This window comes from Triturus cristatus, chromosome 7, assembly GCF_964204655.1.
Source record: "Triturus cristatus chromosome 7, aTriCri1.1, whole genome shotgun sequence".
NCBI lineage: Eukaryota > Metazoa > Chordata > Amphibia > Caudata > Salamandridae > Triturus > Triturus cristatus.
In genome coordinates this window covers 1,695,838,197-1,695,858,749 of record NC_140590.1, presented here as the reverse complement: position 1 = coordinate 1,695,858,749, position 20,553 = coordinate 1,695,838,197, and the positions used below count along the sequence as shown (strand labels likewise).

Sequence of the window (20,553 nt, the reverse complement as noted above, 5' to 3'; positions counted from 1 at the left end):
TTGGCGCCGGTTGACGAATCCTCGCGAAATTTTCAAAATAGGTGGGGCACTCCACCCCGCTCCTACCCTGAAAGTCTCGGGATGATTCGTCAAGCGGGGGCCGAGAAAAAAGCGGGGTCCCAAAACACGTTTTCCCAATGCATTTTTCTATAGGACCTTTAGTCGAAGGTACAGCCCGAACGGCTGAACAGAATTACTTGAAATTTGGCAGAGAGGTAGTCCTCAGGTCAGGGAAGTGCCTTTTGCAGGTCTGGTGTCAATCTGTTCAGTAGTTCCTGAGAAAATAGCATTTAAAAGCATATAAATATCTATACGCGCGCACCGTGCGCGCACCGTGCGCGCACCGTGCGAGCACCCTAACGTGCACGAGCGTAATTCTGATTGGTGGTTACATGTTAGTCAACATTCGAATTGGTCGAAATCAGGAAGTGTCGGCCGCCATTTTGTTTGTTTTCAGTGCGAGAGTGAAAAAGGAAGGTGGCGAACGTGAAAAGGGGGCAGGGTAGAGAGTTCCTGACCCACTAGCCTTTGTCAGGGGGTCCCTGAAGGACCCCGAAGGCAGAACATTTTATTTATTCATTTATTTATTTTTAAATCGCGGGGGTGCACGTTAAAACCCCCCCCAAAAAAAAAATTGTTAATACGTAGTTTATTGTAAAATAAATATATAAAAAAAATAATAATACATAAATAAATTAGCATTTAAAAAACTGTACAAATTCACTGAAAAAACCATAGGTTTCACACACGTTATAGTTAGGAATTAGCATTTAAAAAACCTTGCAAATTCACTTAAAAAACCATAGGTTTCACACATGTTATAGTTAGGTGGATATTTCACTCGTAAAAAACCAATGAAATTCCCCCGTTATAGTTAGTTCAGATAACTATAACTCGCGCGACCGCCACTCTATCACAAGGATGATGTCATCAGTGATGTCATGAGTGATGCCACTGACCATGTCATGAGTGATGTAATATGTGACGTCATGAGCAGTGGATTGCGGCCGCGCGAGTTATAGTTATCTGAACTAACTATAACGGGGGAATTTCATTGGTTTTTTACGAGTGAAATATCCACCTAACTATAACATGTGTGAAACCTATGGTTTTTTAAGTGAATATATATATATATATATATTAGATATAGATTTGAGAGGCTGTGAGCAGGAACAATGCCTGACTTATTTCAGCACTTCAGGAGCGGCAAAATTCAAACGAGCGCAGCAAACATGGCCCACTGGAGGGTAACAACAGACTTAATGCATTGACATTCAGCAGAGCCCACTGAGGGTTAAATAAATTCCAATCCTTACTACAAGGTCCAGCCTGCATTGCAAAAAGAAGGACGCATTGAGCGACGCCCACTAAGGGTATTTAAATTAGCATGCTGATTTGGAGCCATCTGCAGAGTGTCAATTATCCATGACTAAGAGGCAGGAGCCTCGAAACGCGTCGGAGAAGAAATGACATGAATGTTGCAGCCCGTTTTCCTGTAAATAAACTGGAAGGTTTGCTTTTGAAGTCGAGTGCGTTCTTAATGCTTTGGGGCCCTTTGAGGGTTATAGGCCTCCTACATAGTCATCTACCATGTATTAGAAGCCCCACAATCCTCAATAGTTTTCCACTCAGTGTTTGAAAGAGATCCTATTAATCTCCAGATATGTATACAAAACTCCACTGTACGCCCCCCCCACACGCGATTATCTTCAAAATGTCATTGGAACGTCCAATAGCCTCAATGTCCAGATAGCTCTCAGAAGTTCCCCCATACTCAATTATCTACTGATCAGTCTCAAAGACCCAACCATAATCAATAATCTCAAAAAAGGTTAAAGTTACTCCACCACACTCAATATTTTCCAACAAGTCTCATCAATTCCAACACACTGAATAATGTCTTATCAAGTCTCAGACATACTGCCACCCTAAAAATGTCCCAGAAGGTCTCTGAAGTCCCCTCCATTCAATAATCACCGAATAAATGTCTGACACACTATCAACCCCAAAAATCTCACAACAGACCTCAGAAACATAGTCACACTCAACTATCCCCAAATAAATATTAGAAGGCTCACTACCTTGAAAACTTTGCCAACAGTTTCTGAAGCTGCACCACTCACAATGTCCAGAAAGCCACCCAAAGCCCTTCCACCCACAAATCTCCGATTAGATGTTAGGCACTCCACCACCTTACATAATCTCCCAGGTGCTACAAGAACAAGCATTTGCAATGCAATAGGTCTCGCATTTGTACGAGTTTGAGCTATTGGCATTGTAAATGACAATGCTTTTTTATTTAAGTTTGGTTTTTTAAAACATAAATAAAAGGCACTGTCATTTACAATACTAATAGCTCAAACTCTCACAAATGCGAGACCTATTGCATTGCAAATGCTTGTTTATATATATTGTATGCCTATTTTCTCAAAAACTAACATGCAAAATTTGCCATGTCAGAAAAGTGGGGTAATGGCCCCTTGTAGTCTCAAAAACCCAATGGGTATCTGTAAGAATAAAGAAGCATATAATAAACAACACCATTATTTGTATTAATGTTGTTTGACTTTTTAAACACATCACCATAACGTGGAACTACATTCTTTGGCACATCAGCCGTGATATATTTTTCTAGCAGTTCGGGTGCACCTCACTTGTGCCTGAGTGGTGATAAATAATAGTTATTTGTAACACACACACACGTTAAAACACATATACACACATTGAAACATATACACACATTCACATTGGTTGCCTAAAGTAGCTGGCTTTGGGGAAAAAAGGTCGATGCAGTTCATCTTTGTGAACGTTTCTTAAAACTGAGGCCTTTCTTAGAGTAGATGAATCACACAACCATACATCCCAAACGGGCTATTGAAGCATATTCACTGAGTATCTTAACAGACAGATGCTTGATACATGCCATCAGTTTCCAACACTTTCCACCTGATTCATGAAGGAAAACAGTAACTCTAAGAGAAATAAATCCAAGGGAACTGTGAAAGGAAGTAAGCAGAGGTTGTAGGTGCATTACTTGTGGACATAACCGGAAATGGACTAGGAGAAGCAGGATCACTGGAATTATGCAATTCTGCGGCTCTGAAATTCCACGCATAATTATGAATTTGCTGCACTTGCCACACAAAACACCATCTGCTACATAATTAGCAGATTTAAACATTTCTGTTCCTAGCTAAAACGATTCGCAGGTTTCTTAAAATAACACCTCATGTGGGACTGCACGGTGGCAGACACCTTTCAAAGATTCACAAGTCATATTCTGGTGGCCGACTCCTGCAGCCAGGCGTAAAAGTGGTACTAATGACGTGAAATCTCTTTACCCGACAATATCAATGTGGCTTGAAATCACAAAGTAGTGTAGACTCTGCCGCATTATGCCGCATAATTTGCCTGTTACTGGATAATTTATTCACCCTGCCTTATAATTTGGTCCTCAACTGCAGCGCAAATTCCAGTGGCTTTGATAATAAGTGCCAGTTAGTCTGTGATTGATGTGTATCATCATAAAACACACAGACTGAAGTGTGAAATTTAGGAATAAGTAATATCGCTGCTGAAATGAACACCCCATCTTTGTGAACGTTTCTTAAAACTGAGCCTTTTCTTAGAGTAGATGAATCACACAACCATACATCCCAAACGGGCTATTGAAGCATATTCACTGAGTATCTTAACAGACAGATGCGGCATACTTGTTTTATCATACTTTATAAAAAGAGACACGGTATAAGCGTTTTAAGAAGATATTGTACATACGCTAATTAGTAGGTTTGTCTGACTCCATTAACTTGCACAGAAGGAGAGGTGGCCTTGTAAAACACACTGTAGGTAAAGTGACATAATGTTAGTTTAGCAATAGTGACATTTTTGTAAATCGGACGGACTCTTGTTCTCCACAAAACGAGCTCAATTTTGAGACCTGCTCAAGTCTTACTCAAATGATAGTTGCTCAACCCCCACTTGTAAATACCTCCGTGCTTCTCTGCCGAACGATCTCGTACGTTCCTGCCATGTTTTATCTGGTCTTTAATTGAAGACAAGAAGTGGGATAAGGGAGGGGGTAGGTCGCGCCGTCTAAGGGGAGAGAGGCACAGGCTGGCAAATGGTGTGCACTTTCGCGGGTGCTTTGATGTTCTCAGTGGCCGCGCGGCTCACTGAGAACATCAAAGCGCTCGCGAAATGTACACGCAGGCTGCCAAATGGTGCGCGCGCCCGGCGCACATGCACTGTAGTTGGGGGCCTGAAAAGCACTCGTTTGCACTTCCAAATCCCCGTTTTCTATAGCTCTCGCCAGAGCAGCGCTAAAGCGCTGGCTCAGGCGAGACCTAAAAATGCATGGTGGTAATAAGAGGAAAGGGGGGGACTGAGCAGGGGAAGGTTGGCACTGAACAGGATTAAAGGTAGGCTCATAGGAACAAAGCTTCTCAATACCTTTCCAAAATGGCAGAATTATTAAACAGAACCAGAATTTGGACAGGAGTGCTGATCAGTACATACAGTGATAAGTGTGATGTCAGGTACTGTCCATTGCCGTTTTAAATGATTTGTAATGTATTTATTTGGCTATAGAATGAAGTATTTCACCCAAAAATCAAGTTTGGCCTTCCATCCAACAGTATATGCAACCTCTTGTCTGTGTGGTTGAAAGCTCACTTAGAATTCTGAATGTACATTGGCAAAAAGCAGCTTAACAAGGTTTAACGCACTTCCACATTTGTCCTAAGTGCACTACCCTAGTGCTGAGAGTGTTGCAGTCTTAAAAAACATCAACTATTCAACCTAGTAAAAGCTCATAAATTAAAAATGTGCATTCGTGAGAGAAACAGAATAAGCTTTAACATGCAAAAGGACCAAACATTAGTACGGCGCAGCCAAAGATGCAAAGCAAGCTGTAGTGGAATTTTACCTCCCCAAAACTTCAAATGCAGCAATGGTCCATGGTTGTGACCATATGGCTTTAAAACATCAATGGAAATGGCTCTTTTCTGGAGTTCATTATGCTTCGTTACCACAAGGAGCGCAGCTTAAAATTGTCAAAATTGGCAGACTGGGCTTTTCTGCCAAAGGCAAAAGAGAAGCTATGACCATTTCTGCCATCCCCACCTCCCCCAGCCCAACAAGATGGGCTAGCTGATAGATTTCATTGCAAGGCCTGATAAGGGAAGGGAGGTCAATTGGTTCTTGTAAAATGAGTTCCCAAATCAGAAACATCCATGGTACTCGATCTCAGGAGCATCCAAGGTATCCTCTCAAGGTAGTAAGATCCATCCTGCTCTCTAAACTACTTAGTCTTATCCTTTCATTTTCAGAGGATGTAGATCAGAGAAGGTATTGTGGAAAATCTTCTAGCTGTCATTGGCGTACTGATTCATGAGAATAGCCAACTGTAGAATATGTTGTATACTGTGGAGGAAGCATCAAGCCTGGTAAATTTAGCAGGAGCTAGTAAGACACTGCTACAGCTGTTTACAGCATGTTCAGAGCCAACAAAGGTGAGTGGAAAAACAAACCGCAGTGGGCATGGGCAAACAAACTTTCCAATTGACATCAAAGTGTCTAAACTAGAATCTACCATAAAGAAATGAGTTGGGGTTTCTGTAGCCCTCTCCAGGAGGCCAATAGACAGTGAGCCTTCAGCTATTGTTGGGATGGAAAACCCACCACTTGGCTCTGGAGAGTGTGCGCTTCCCTCTTTTATGTAATTTCACTCCGCTGTCTCTGTGAACCCAGTGAGCTCAACAACCAAGCAAAACAGTGTCTCCATCCCTCTCTGTCTGGGCTTCATTATACTGTCGCTGGCAGCAGAGTGATCGTTAGTAAAGGGACAGGCATTTTATTTGTGTCCCTTACAGTGAGCTGCCTACTGAAATTCCACATATAATACATTCTGCCATTTCCCTCAATCTGCATCTTGTGTTGTGGTTTAGGTCGAAGCACTGTGTTCCCATTGGTTAGAGTACAGGGTGATGAGTGAGGCAACTTAGAATCTTGGAAGTTTGTATGAGACTGCCTTTGTCAGACCACTGCTGACCTGTGTGCGCAGCATTTCTCTCCCCTCCCAGCTGATCTGCTGTAGGTAGGTGCTAATGTGTTCTTGTGGATGGGGCTTGAAGTGCATCTTTGATTTTAAGCTTGTCACTCTGTATCTGCCTGTGCACTCTCAGTTCTGCTGCCTCTTCCTGCTTGATCCACATTCACAGAGAACGGAGGCTGCTGTGGGACATATCCACATCTGTACCGTGGCCAGTTGGAACCAGCCAAGAGGAGGCACATGTTTACCCATGGCTCGGGCATGTTCTAGCCATGTGGTGATCATGCAGGATTTGATTGGAGGAGCCCCACAAATATTACAATTTGCATGAATGGCGATTGGACAGCTCCAAGAGTAAATAATAGACGGCTTGACCAGTACTTTGTCCTAGTATCCTTTATGACTATGCAAGGGGCTGTGCACCAGTACAGCAGAGGATGACCGACTCCCAGGGATAGTCTTCGTGACTGCTGTCCAGTAAATAAGTTTGAGATGTTAATCCTGCTGAAAGTGCTGCTAGACTGCCTTGCAAGACGAAGTGCCTGGTTTACTGTGATTGAAATTGCTGGACTGCAACATGTAGATGAGAGCCTGCTTGAAAGAGATGCTCATTAGCCCAACTCTCTGAGAGCCTTTGGGAGTCTCAGTGAGGTGTGTGCTGCCCCTTAATACAAAGTTGCCTAGCTGTGTGGGTGCACGAAACCCCAACAAGTGTCTGCCTTCCCCGGGGCCCAGGGAAAAGATCGTCCCCTGCATCAATGCTTAGTGACCCACTTTTTCTCTTCAGCACCACAGGAAATCTTGTGTAACCCATTAGTTGCTTTCAGGAACTTCGAGTACTCCTTCAGTCCCATCCTCTGGTTTGAAGGAGTCTGAGAAACAGCTTGGTAATGTTGCCATGGGTTGAAAACCGTTGTCTATGTGTAAAGCAGTTACCAAAATGTTTGCTTTTGAGGACCCTGGTTGCTGGTCTCCATCTTTACTCCCACTCCCAAAATGCGTGCTCCCTGGATCTGCAGGCACACCTAGTGCTGGACAAATGCCTCAAAATAAAAGTTTAAAATGACCTTACTGAAGGCTCAGTGGTTCTGATAAAAGGACTCCAACCCAACTATAGCCTTCATTGCAGTGCGTTCCGTTAGACTATGCCAGTCTCTGAACAGTGGACACCCAACTTCACCCCTTTGTGGTTACTTGACTTCCCCAGATTTTGGGTCAGCTATTATGGACATTTTGGGAGGTAGACATTGGTTTGGGCATGAGTGGATTTGGTGGTGCATTGAAACCCCATAATGCTCACTAAGTCCTGGAGAAGGTGCACACATTGCAACATTTTAATACATCTTTTTAAAAGTTGCAACTGAAGCTGGTAGGACCCTCTATATATTGAGTGAGAAACTGTGATTTAGTAGTGTGCTTTTGTCTTCCAGAATCAAGAAATGTGTTCTGAAATCACAGACCCTGTAGTCGCAAGCAGTATTCAATAACGTCGCCCATAGAATTTAAAGTAATGGAAATCTAGTGTTTAGTGCTCGGGCCACCTGAACCAGGTCTTATAGATATGTAACCCAAGGCTGGAACCTTTTCACTGCACCTTTGGAAAAGGGTTGTGCGTTGCTACAGAGTTGGAAATTGGCAGACCCAACCAAGAAGGGAGCGGCCAAAAACTGAGATTATGTCAATTTCCTTTGCAATATGGCTTATTTCGAAGTGGGTTGGTTGGCCAGAGGTTGAGAGAGTATATATTATCACCTTCATGAAGCCTGAAAAAGTGCAAAACACAAAGAAGGCTATGGAAGCTTGGCAACACTGAGCAGAGACTCAATTTTTAATTGAGAGTAGTTTATCGTCTGCGATGATCTTTAAATGTTGCTACTTTAAATGATTGTATGGGTGTTGTACCAAATAGCATATTATTGAATGTGTATTTTCCACCAACAATTCCCAGTGATGTTATGGCTAAATCCGGCATGAGTTGACTGAACAGTATATACAAGACCCAGATAATTCTGGTACGTGATTTGAATGGTAAAGTTTCCAGTGCAGCTCTGGAAAAGGAGTTTGTGACCCAGAAAGCTAACTGTGAGGTTTGATAACAAGCATTGGCATAGCCAATAGGTCTAGCCTTTGGGGACCTTATAAGTGTTTAGTTATGCAGCACAATAGCCATGGTGCAACAACATCAACTGTTGCATGGCTAAACACTTATAAAGTCCCAAACGTGAGACCTATTGGCTATGCCAATGCTCGTTGAAAGTGTAAACTGTACACCACCTGGATGGCTTCCCTGGAGCGCGTGGCCCCGCAGAATCCCGTAGGACTGGAGATCAGGCAGAAAGCAATCTGCACCGGAAGTGGAAACGGCACTTTTGTGGCCAGAAAGAACCCCTTGTATCTAGACTCGACGCTCCTCACTTTCACCGTAGGAAGGATTTGGATGGTGGGAAGGCCTAGAGCAGGCCCTGCAACAACCTTAGTTTAAAGGGATCACTCTTGTATGCACTCATTGTGTTCTAGCCCTATGCAGGGAGCGTTGCCTTGCATTGGCACCAGGAGTACGCCATAAATGCTGTAAATCAATCCGTCAAAGCCTTGAAGCACATTAGCGATGGATTGGTGGCAGATTAATCAGGTCATAGAGGTCAGAGAGATACCAATATCAAGGCTATGCTACATAAAAACCTGAGATCACTAAGACTAAATGGTCGCCAAGCAGGGCAAGATATAATCACGACCAAGGAGGCGGAGGGACGGATTCCTCGGTGAGGTAACCAGCACAACTCGGCACCGCAGCACACTTACCTCAGGTAGAACTCTGGCGCTGAGTGCGTGGACCAGGGTACAGAGTGTGTATGGATCCTCCCGCCAGTGATGACCGGCGGCCTGGAATGATAGTATCATTTCAGAAGGGGTTTAAATGTAAAAAACAACGCGAGAACGCCGAACCCGGAGGGGGGGCCATGATCAAGAAGACGTCCTATTCTATGCGTGAAAAACATAAAGAAAGGACTACAGAATCGTCTCACGGGCTGAAAGGATGGGCGCAATGTTGGAAAAGGAATATATAGCGAGAATAACAAAACTAAACTAATCTGGAGAAATGGAGAAAATAAGTCAGGGGACAGAAGCCTTCTATGCCACCTAATAAAACGAAAATATCGCATACAGCCCAAGAAATGAAAAAAAGACATTCAAGAAAATGCCCAAACAAACGGTAGGAGAGGTCAAGCCAGAGTCAAAAGCAAACAAGCATTCGGCCGCGCGGCCGAAAACGAAAGTAATAGCGATCGCGATCAAAGCGAAAGTGATCGCGATCGCTTGGACGGGAGCGCTGTGTGGCAAGCACGCGAGTGGTGCGCGCGCAGCAGTGATTGGCGGCTGCGCGCGTGCACGTTCACGGGCACTGTAGCTTTAGGCCACGGCAGCACTTTGAAAAGCCCAGTTATAAAATGTCTCTTCGAGCCTTTGGCTCGCGAGACCTAAAAACCACCGTCCACTACGAGGAGCCCCAACATCTTTAATAATTACCAAAAATTATTAGAAGTCCCAACGCTCTTATTAACCAAGCAACAAGTTATCATAACTACACCTCTTTCAGCAGTACATCATCCTCCTTAATCTCTCCCAATCTATAAAACACTACCACCCACAATTTTCTACCATTGGCTATGAGGAGCTCCACCATCCTAAATATGTTCCTGACATTCTAATACCTCCTCATCACATTGAACAATTTCATGATAGTGGTCAGAGGCCACAGCTCCTTCAACAATCTCCTGACAGAGGCTGTACCTCACCACCATCATTAATATATTTACAGTGGTCCAGAGACCCAATACCATAAAGTACTCTCCTTACAAGTCTCTCAAGCACCTCCACCCAGAGTAATCTCCCCTCAGTAAAACCCTATTGTTTACAATAGTTGTCTGATACAGTGATCTGGAACCCCGCCACCTACAATATTCTCCTCACCATAATCCAGAGCCCTGCCACCCTAAATAATGTTCTAAGCATCGTCCGAGAATCAAAATATTCTTGTGGCTGTGGTTCAGAATCCTTTTATCTTCAGACAACACATGATGGGGGTCAGGAATACAGGCAGATTCAATACTCTTTTGATGCGGGTAAGACCTGCCATCTTCTGACAGCACATGCCATGCTGTCCAATTCTGCTGTACAGAGTGCCACTTTTCTCAATCAACTCCCAACACATTCCTAAAGCCCCACCATAATTAATAATATGCCAAGGGTATCAGAAGCTCCAAAACCCACAACAATCTCCAGGCAGCCATTTTAAGCTCCTTCGCCTTTAATAAGCTCCTCACTATGTCCTGGAGCTCCAGCACCTTTTATCTCCCAACAGTGACTTTAGCTCCAGCACCTTTAATAATCTCCTCATAGGGGCGTGGAACTCCACCTCCTTTAATAGTATGCTAAGAGTTGACCAGAGGTCCTCAACCTTCAATGATCTCCTGACTGTGGTCCAGAGCTCCACAGTCTTCAATTATATCTTGACAATGGCTCCACAACCTTCAATTATCTTCTGACAGTGGTCCAGAGCTCCACAACCTTCAATTATATCTTGACAATGGCCCTGAGCTCCACAACCTTCAATTATCTTCTGATGGTGGTCTAGACAAAAACCACCTGGAATATTTTGCTGACAGCAGTCCAGTGCCCCAGCACTTACAATAATCTCATGATATATGTCTGTAGCTGTCCCAAACCCTGCCACTCAGTATAGTCTTCCACCACCCAGCTGATTCCCCACACGCTTAATAAACTCTTGGCCCCTGTCAGAAGTAGCAGAGTCTATAAGTTGCACAGTTGTGTCAAGCTACAGAGGTCCTATTGCCCATCATTTCAAAGTTTCCCCATTTCGATGAAACTGCCCTGCCATGGCCAGGAGCAGGAGTCCTTATGGTCTTCAGCTGTGGGCTCCCATTCTACCTGCCAGGAGTTACACCTCCATCTTTTTGTGAGGGGCACTGCCCATAGGAAGAGCAGGAAAGCCTCACATACTGGCCTGTGCTCGCGCCTCCTCCTTCTTGATGATGAGCAGGAACCGGGGGCTCTCCGGGCAGAAGGGCAGCAGAGCGATCTGTATGAAGGCCGGGAAGACAGTGAGGGCCACAAGAAGGGGCCAGAGGCGCTCAGAGCCCATGATGACATCCAGACCGAGGACCTGTGGAGAGGACGGGAGAAGAGAAGAGAAGAGAAGAGAAGAGAAGAGAAGAGAAGAGAAGAGAAGAGAAGAGAAGAGAAGAGAAGAGAAGGGAAGGGAAGGGAAGGAAGAGAGGAGAGGAGAAGACAGGACAGGAGAGGAGAGGAGAGGTCAGGTCAGGTCAGGTAAGGTGAGGTGAAGTGCGGGAGGGGAAGGGGATCCAGGGGATACATTAAAAAAAGGAGTGAGGGATGAGCAAAAGAAACAAGGAGGAAGGAAGGGCAAAGGCCAAGAGAAGGAGAGGGAGGGAGGATGGAAGTGAGGAAGGAAAGAGGATAATGTACAAAATAGAGGGGTGGTTAAACAGAGGAGTGGGGAAGGTGGAGCTTAGATGATGAGAGGGAGAGAGAAGGAAGGACGATAAACCAGAGAAAAGGAGGAAATGGAGAGAGAGGGGGGGGTAAATAAACTTTTATCATTGGATGGGTTTTGATAAACCAAATGCTCTCATATTTGGCAAGAGCCGCGCTTTCAGTTTGCACATTATCGCCCTTGAAAGAGCGAATGGCTGGTTCAACATCACGGAGACTGGTACCCGCTTCTCCCGGTGACAGGCTTATCTCTGCATCAGGTGTACTTATCCACGGACCTCTTCCCCTGCACACCCCTGTGTCTCGTGTTCTACCTCAAATCTGTGTGTTTCCTTAACAAGTCTACAGAAATGTTTTCCATACCAAGATGATTTTTTCGAGTTTCACACCTTGGTGCCTTCCTGCCTCTGCAGGTTACAGAGCTGGGTGGGAGGAGCCTGTCTGGGACCACAGGGGGGGTGTTACAACTCTAAAATACCTGGGACCACAGGGGAACTCTAAAATACCTGGGGGGGGGGGGACTTTTTTATCCGTAACCTCTGATATTTCTTTAGTGAACTTCTAATTCCATATAAGTTCCTTACGAGTAACTCAGAGGGCCAGACTAATGAACCAGTGTTAGTACAAATAAAGAAACAGCAGAAGGCATCATTGTCTGAATCTGCTGAAGTCCTTTTTGACCCCCGTTTACAGTATCCAGCATCAGGACCATCAAAGAGGCCTGAATTGCTTGCTTTAAAGGATCCTCGCAAAGGTCAGTATAATCTTTTCTGAAATATTTTTGAAATCTTTTACTTACAAACTTGTGTAAAAACCGCTGACTGTTGTTAAGTTGACTTTATTTATTAACACTGGTGAACTGTCTTATTTACATAGTAAGGTCACCTAAAGAGAAACGTGTAAGCTTTTTCCTTTTAAAGCCTGTATATATTTGGGGTTCATCCTCTTTTTATGAACCCATGTGCAGATGCCAAATTTCAGCCTACACCACAGGGCTAAACGACCATGGGCTCTTTTACTGTCAGTGCCAAACCAGCATCCCTCATACTACTGCTGTAGGATGTGTAGGCTTCTCCTTACGTTCCCAAGTGCAGTCTCCAGCGACAGGGTGCCTGGTAAGCACAATGCAGAGATTGTTTGCATTTGAGTGCTCTGTAAATTAGAGGGAACATTTGTTTTGCACATGTGCAAGAAGGTGTGTAACCTTCACACAGCAGTCTTTACTCGGATGACCTTTACCCCACAGTCTTTATCACACAGGTAAGTACCACACAGGAAAGTGATGCTAATGGGTTTTTACCCTTACCTCAGCATCTTTTACCTTTAAATGGCGGTAAGGGTGATTTTAGGGTTAATGGATGGGCAGAGGTAAAGGAGGAAAGGGCTTATTAGGGTTCAGGGGAGGTAGAGGGTCCTGTGCTCATCATACCACCGGAGTCAAGCTATCCTGGCTGATGAGGGGCGATACCTCGAAACCTGTCTCAGGATATTTGTTTCTGGTCCGGGGAGGACCTGGCCTGGCAGTTCGGACTGGACTGTTCCCATGGGGAGCAGGGTCAAGACTGATTTGCATATGGTTGGGTTTGAACTGGAATGGCATGGTGAGCAAACAAACAATAGATTTAGGCCCAGATCCCTGTACTGGGGTGAATGTATGACATTGTTCTGCATTCTGTCCATCAATTGTTCTTTTTGGTTATGATCAAGGGTAATGTCTGAGTAGTATGCTCAAAGCGTGAAGAAGCGCCGTGAAGCAGGGTCGTTGCACAAGCTGGTCGATAAGAGCATCAGAGACCAAAGCAGCTGAAGCAGTTTGACGAGCAATGAGAGACCGGCCAGACCAAGAGATAGCAGAGCTGAACACAGTGTCTGCTTGTTCCATCTCAGAGCACATGGTGGTATAGAATTTCCTTCGGGAATTTGACATATCTGGGTTTTCTGAGTCCCAGTTTCCTGTAGCTCATGTAGAGGACCCTCAGGCACTAAGTTTGCCCAGGATGAATGGTGCCTGAGACATACCTAGATGAAGGGAAGGTTGACCCCAGAATACCAGCATTGATTGACTTTGTCTGCAGCCTATGCGGGAGTGGCCAAATGTCTCGCTGGACCTATTTGGATGGCAGTGGTGTATGAAGAGGGCATAAAAGTGACACTGACAAATGCTAGAATCTGAATACAGTTTAATTTAATGTCTGGTCTTGGGGTCACAGAATTATCAAGGGGATGTTGCACAGGAGCACAGCCTCAATGCAAATATGCAACGGGAATGAGTATAATGAGGGTCCTTTGTGATCCTACTGCTGCTGCAACAAAGGCATGCGGCCTGCAGTGATTCTCAGAACCAGATGGGCCTGTGGGAATCAAAGGTATCACTAATTTAGCTCCCGACTTCTCATCCTGCCATTTCCTGCAGTTCCCTTAAACGTGCACCCAGCAACCCCATCCAAGCACACCATCCCCTGCCCTACTAACCATTGCAGACACCTATCCTTCCATCCTAGGGTCCAGTTTTCCACTTGATACAAATACTCTGCCTTCCATTTATTTCCCCTGCCTTGCTATAAAAAACCTTCTCTCTTTCATGAACACCCAGCCTGCTCTCTCACCTGCGCAATCAAGATGCCCATCACGATGCCCAGCTGGTGGAGAGTCCCTAAGGCACCACGAAGGCTGGTGGGTGCAATCTCTCCAATGTACATGGGTACAAAGCCTGTGGTGAGCCCACTGTAAACACCAACAACGAAGCATCCAATGATAAACATTTCATAGGTGCAGGCCAGCTTGGAAAAGCCCATCAGCGCCCCACCAACGATGGGCAAGACATTAGCAAACAGCATGGAGTTCCTCCTGCATGGGAGAGAATAAATAGAAGTATGAACACTAGTACAGTGGGAGAGAGTTTGAAGAACATATATGTCAGCACAACCCAACAATCAGTCACTCACCTGCCAAGGCGGTTGACAAATAGCCCCACGGAGAAGGATCCTACCATACCACCAACAGGAAAGATAGCAACCGAGACCGACCAGAGAGAGGTCAGGAAGTTGGAGGATAACCATTTGTGGTACCGGGCCATGTACGTCTCATTGTAAAATTTCTCAATGATCTGAAGAGAGGGAACAATGCACAAGAGTTAGGAGCCCCATGTCCCAGAAACAAGATGGTGTGGAGTCCCAGTGGTGTTTCTGGGTCTTAGTACTGAAAGAGTAGCCGTGTGCTCCAGGCCAAAACTATAATGTAAGAAGTGGGCTGAAAGAGGGATCTAGAGATAGGGTCCAGAGAGTAGATGCATGAGGAATACCTGAGTGAATGTCCTAGTACTGAAACAGTGGGAGAGGATGCAGAACAGGAAAGGTGAACTTTCTTAGAAAATCAAAATGTCCAGACATGTGTCAGAATTATGGGTTTCATCAGTGAAGTGCACTTTATGTCTGTCTGGGTTAGCAAGAATGTGGCCCATTTTCTGGCCATACCAGTACAACTCAGTGAGAAAAACAAAATGTGTTGGTTTGAATGACCCTTACCCATTACTAGTTGTTCTAAGTACCTTCCATTCCATCTCTTTTGTTCACATTGCTATTATAGACATGGATCAACCATATGGCAATCAGTCTTGGTTCCACCCAAAAGAAACAGTCCTGTCCTCACTTTACAGTCGTATCCTCTCTGATGGGAAGACATTTAACTCCACATACATTCCAGATTTCATGGGCCTCAAGGGTAAGGTGCAGCAGGCCTCTTACAGCACACTATGGGTAATATGCACCAGCTTTTGGACTCACATCTAGATATGCCCCTTAGGATAAGTCAAAGGAAAAAGGAAAATGGTACTCCTCATGTGGGTTCTTGTACTGGAAAAGCTAGGGAGCTGCAGGTCAGCAGAGTGATTGTGAGAAATGGGGTTGTTGATTGAGGTGTTGTGAACCCTTCTCAAGCAACAACCACAATCTTTGTCAGGATGAACCACATAATCATTACATTAACCTGTGCTTAACCCTCTGGTTGCTTTGCACAAAAGTAGTCAGGCTTAACTTGGAGGCAATGTGTAAAGTATTTATGCACCACTCGAACAGTAATAAAGTGAAAACACAACACAAGAAAAATCTCACATCAGTTTAGAAAAACAGTGTAAAATGTAATCAATTCTTTTGACACCCAAATGTCAAAAATCCAATCATTAAAACCAGAGTAATGATTTTTCAAAGTTTTGAGTAAAATCTAATGCTTAAATGATCAAGCCCCAACTGCGGACATCTATTCACGTGAGACCACGGCACAGTCGAACGTTATGACAAACTGTGATGGAGCACAGCCAGACAGACATTCTTTATTTTCAGGTCAGGCAGCCAGTAGCTAGACATCTGCTAAATGTGCAGGTGCCTGGCTGCCAGGGGTGGCTGCTCCACTAGGATGGAGGAGCGTCGCCACACTGCTTTCTCGTAGTGCGAGAACCAGAAACATAAAATGGTAACAACTTTCCGTTATTACCATTTAATGTTTGTTTGCGGGCGAGTGGGTGGGCGGGGCTGCTCTGCGAGCAGTGGGGGAGTGGTGTGCCCTGCAAAGACTGTTTGGTCGGCCCTCTGGGGCTGCCCAAACTAGTCATGCGCACTCTGCCCTTCTCCATGAAGGCTGCAATTCAGCCTACATGGAGAATATGGCCTCCTCATAAGCGCCTTGCTGAGCTCCGTCCCGATCAATCACAATGCTGCTTGCAGGGTTGTGATTGGCTTAAGGGAGAAGGGAGCCTGGCCTTGTGCTTCCTGCCGGAGGCAGGAGAGCAAAAGCTGAGAATACGCGGGACCTAGCAGGCGGAAAGGTACGTTTAAATTATTATTATTTTTTTCATTATTAAATTAAACCCCCCGTGTGACCTCCCCACGACCCCCCTCCCCGCGCTACCCCCTGCACCCGCCCCTCACCCGCGAGCCATGCCGGTCCCGACTACTGGCTGCCTGAGCTGACCTTTGCCAGGCTGAAGATGTCACAGCCCTGTGAGTGTGACCTTTGCAGCCTGGAAAGGTGCCTCAAGGCCCTCCCCTCGTGACAATGATAGCCTTGGATCAGTTTTAAGCCATGAAGTGGCCGGGGTGAGTTTCTAAGACTAAGGTCTCATCACAGAGTAGGGTGGAATCTGCAATCTCACTTACCCCATCCTACTCTGTGACGAGGTAGGTGCTGACGTCTCCTCTAATTGGCTTACCTTAGAGGTAGCCTTCCCAACCCTTCTGAAACCACCCGGGCTTCACTCCCTTAGACTCTGCAAACTGTGTTATGTTTTTTAATGTTTGCAGCGTGCTTGCATGCATGTATAAATGTATGTGTATTTGAGAGTGCATGCTGTGAATGGGTGTGTGTGTGTGCTTGTGAATGATGCTATATGTGTGCACCCTTGTGAATGCATGGGCATGAGTGAGCGTGCATGTAGTTGGGTGAGTGTATGTGTGTGCATGTGTGTAGCCCACCCGCCACCCCTCCTGCTCGAATTACTGGCCACCACTGGCAGTGGCAGAGCTGAATCTAGTGCCGTAAGAGGGCAGTCTCCTGGTAAGACTGCTACAGAAGCAAGCCTAAAAGTAAGCACATGTGCCATTTGTTAATATATTCATTACAGACAACGGACATTAGGTTTTATTTTCAGACTTCCATGTAAATAACAGATGGATGGTCACCCTAGGAAGAGGAGAGGGGGTGCTGCAGGTCAAGACTGTTGTTCAAATAACATGAGTCTGCAGATAAGAACTCAGGTGCGTTGGTGGAACTGCGTATCATTCGTAGTGCTGGAATAGCAGTGGTGCTGCAGGAGAGGACTGGGATGCTTTGTTTTGAAGGGCTGTATTTAGCTCTTAAGTGCTGACATATGCAAAAAGACCATGAAACCGGTCCCAGGATGCTTGTTTCCAGTCCAGGGATGACCTGGCCTGGTAGTTCATGCTGGACTGCTCCCATGAGGAGTGGGGTCAAGACTGATTTGCATATGGCTGAGTCCAAACTGGGGTTGCGTGGTAAGCAATTAAACGATATATTAAACCCAGATCTGTGATTTGAGGTGAATGTTTGATTTGTTCAGCATTCTGTCAATCATCTATTCTTTATGCGCTAAGTTCAGATATAACAGAGAGTGCTGTAGGTTAGGCCTGAGGTTGTGCTTGCCGAGTAAAAGCAGCCTATAAGTGTCAGTGATGGAATGGCGCACCCTTGGACCCCTGCCCCTACCAAATTTTCAACCAAGCTGGCACCGCTATCACCCCTGAACTTTGCTGCCCCATCAACTGCTCCATCGAATCCGCCACCTTCCCTGAAGACTGGAAACACACAGAGATCCACACCCTGCAGAAGATTCCTCTGTCGCACCGACGGACCTCAAGAACTGCAGACCCATGTCTCTGCTCCACTTCTCAGCCAAAGTCATCAAGAAGGCCAACACCCAACTCACAGAATTCATCAAAACACACCACACCCTGGACCCCTCCCAATCTGACTTCAGGAGCAACCGCAGCACTGAGACTGCACTCCTTGCCTTAACTGACTACATCCGCACCCTCCTTGACTGAGGTGAAACTGCAGCCCTCATTCTCCTGGAGCTCTCTGCCACCTTCAACACCACAGCCTCTGCACAAGACTTCACAATGCCGGCATCCACGGCAAAGCTTTAGAGTGGATCGGCTCACACCGTTCTTCTCAGAACCTACAGAGATCAGCTGTGGAGTCCCCCAGGGCTCCTCTCTGAGCTCTACCCTCTTCAAAATCTACATGGCCCCTCTGGCAGCCATCATCAGAAAACACAGACTCATCATTGTCTCCTATGCCGACGACACCCAGCTGAGTTCCTCCCTCACCGAAGAACCCACAGCCGCTAAGAGCAACTTCCGCAATGGGATGAACCACCAAATCAATGACATATCATCCTCCTGTTTCCACATGGTCCTCCTGCTTCGGAAGATCTTCAAGTGGATCTCCACCGAATCCAGGAGAATGGTCACCCAGGCACTCGTCAGCAGCAAGCTTGACTACAGCAACCTACTCCACACCGGCACCACCCAAAAACTCCAAAAGAAATTGCAGCGCATTCAGAATGTCTCACCCAGACTTATCCTGGACATCCCCCACCACAGCCACATCTTCAGTCACCTGAGAGACCTCTGCTGGCTCCCGATCATCAAAAGAATCACTTTAAGCTCCTCACGCATGCCTACAAAGCCCTCTACAACACCAGACCTGAATACCTCAATCACCGCTTCTCCTTCTATACATCGACCAGACATCTCCACTCAGCCCATTTGGCCCTGGCCACTATCTTATGGATCCGCAAGACCTTGGCTGGAGGAACATCCTTCTCCTACCTCCCTGCACAGACCTGGAACTCCCTGCCTCTGCATCTCAGGCAATCACTATTATTGCCTCAATTCAGGAAGCACCTCAAGACCTGGGTCTTCGACTGAACCGCTGAACCGCCCCCCTCCTAGCTCCTTGAGACCCTTAGGGGTGATTAGCCACGCTCTACATGAACCCTGATTGTTTGATAGATTGATTGATTGATTGATTGAATAATTAATTGATTGAATGGCTGGGGAGCTGCTGCTGCTGGTCAAGACTGCTGCTTTTATTTATTTTTATTTATTTATTTGTTCTTTTTTGGAGAGTGGAGGTATTACTCAAAGGTGCTACAGCACTTTACAATATGCATGGATCAATTACATATGGTCTAAAATTACATTAGAGTATAAGAGCTGATTATTTAGAGGGCGTTGAATTATATTATCTGAAGACGTATGCACATTAAAAAGCCTTAAGCAGTGGAGTATAGTATATATTGCAGCAGTGTTCAAATTTGCATTGTTGTGTGCTTCTATGTTCAGGATGGAATGAAATAAAAATAAGAGCAGTGCCGTAAATTTTATGGCAGTGGTTATTGCTGGGACTACACCAAAAGTGGGGGCGGGGGAGAGGTTAGCTAAAATGTCTTGGCAGGAGAAGGGCTTTCAGATCTGATTTGAATATAAGCTTCAAAGTGATGGTATGTGGGTTTGGAAGTGAGCTGTTTCATATTCTGTTTGTGATTCCTGAGGATTATTGTGCCATGAGTCATTAATTTTTAAAGGTTGGAGGTTCTAGCAGGAGAGATTCTGCATTTTCCAATGACATGGTGTTCCTAGATAGCTTAAGTTTGTCCACCAGGTATTGTTGAGTGGATGTGTGTCGGGCCTTATGAGTGATAAAAGCCATCTTGCATACGACCCTGGCTTCATAGGGCAGGCAGCGCGGAGTAAGAAGTATTGGTGATATGTGGTTATTCCTTTTGGCCTCATATACGAAGGGTGCTTGATTTAAGAGGAGTAATATGGATCTTGAAGAGACCATTCAATAGAAAATTACAGTAGTCGATTCTTGAAATCACTAAAGATTGAACACGAGTTTTCAGATCCTGCTCTAACATGCAGCGACAAATTCCCCACATAACACACAACAGAAATTGTGCATTTCTGGCCATGATGTTGATTTGCAATTGAAAGTTGATATAAAGGTTGCGCAAGGTCTAAGCAAGGATAGATCCCTGAGGGACCCATTGATCCATGGCCATTGGGGTTGTCAAACTGTCAACAATTCTTATCCTCTGCGACCTTTTCATTAGGAATGACTCAAATCATTGAAGGACAACATCATTAATGCTCATTTGATTTTTGAGTATTTCAAGAAGAGTAAAGTGGCTTACCATATCAAAGGCTGCGGATAGACCAATAAGAATGACAAGGCCAAAGTTTGATGAAACTAGGACTTGAAGTGCATCATTGACCACCTGTAGCAGTCTAGTTTCAGTGCTGGAGCCCTTATTGAAATTAGATTTGTATTCATTGTCGTTGGGTGAGTTGATCCGCTACACATCTTTTGGTGACTTTTGCAAGGAAATGGAGATTGGTGACAGGGCAAAAACTGTTGAGGTCATTCAGATTTGTAGCTTTTTTTAT

At 45.2% G+C, this 20,553-nt stretch overlaps 1 protein-coding gene across 1 annotated transcript in view; it reads right to left on the bottom strand.

Moving 5' to 3' along the window:
• The window catches only part of LOC146812799 (solute carrier family 2, facilitated glucose transporter member 3-like), an 88,110-nt gene that overhangs the window by 20,304 nt on the left and 47,253 nt on the right, over positions 1 to 20,553 (bottom strand). The window contains exons 3-5 of the mRNA XM_085619912.1: positions 14,533 to 14,693; positions 14,194 to 14,434; positions 11,075 to 11,237 (exon numbers count right to left, since the gene is read on the bottom strand). Coding sequence (XP_085476038.1) covers positions 11,075 to 11,237; positions 14,194 to 14,434; positions 14,533 to 14,693 — 565 coding nt within the window. The remainder of the gene's footprint in view (positions 1 to 11,074; positions 11,238 to 14,193; positions 14,435 to 14,532; positions 14,694 to 20,553) is intronic.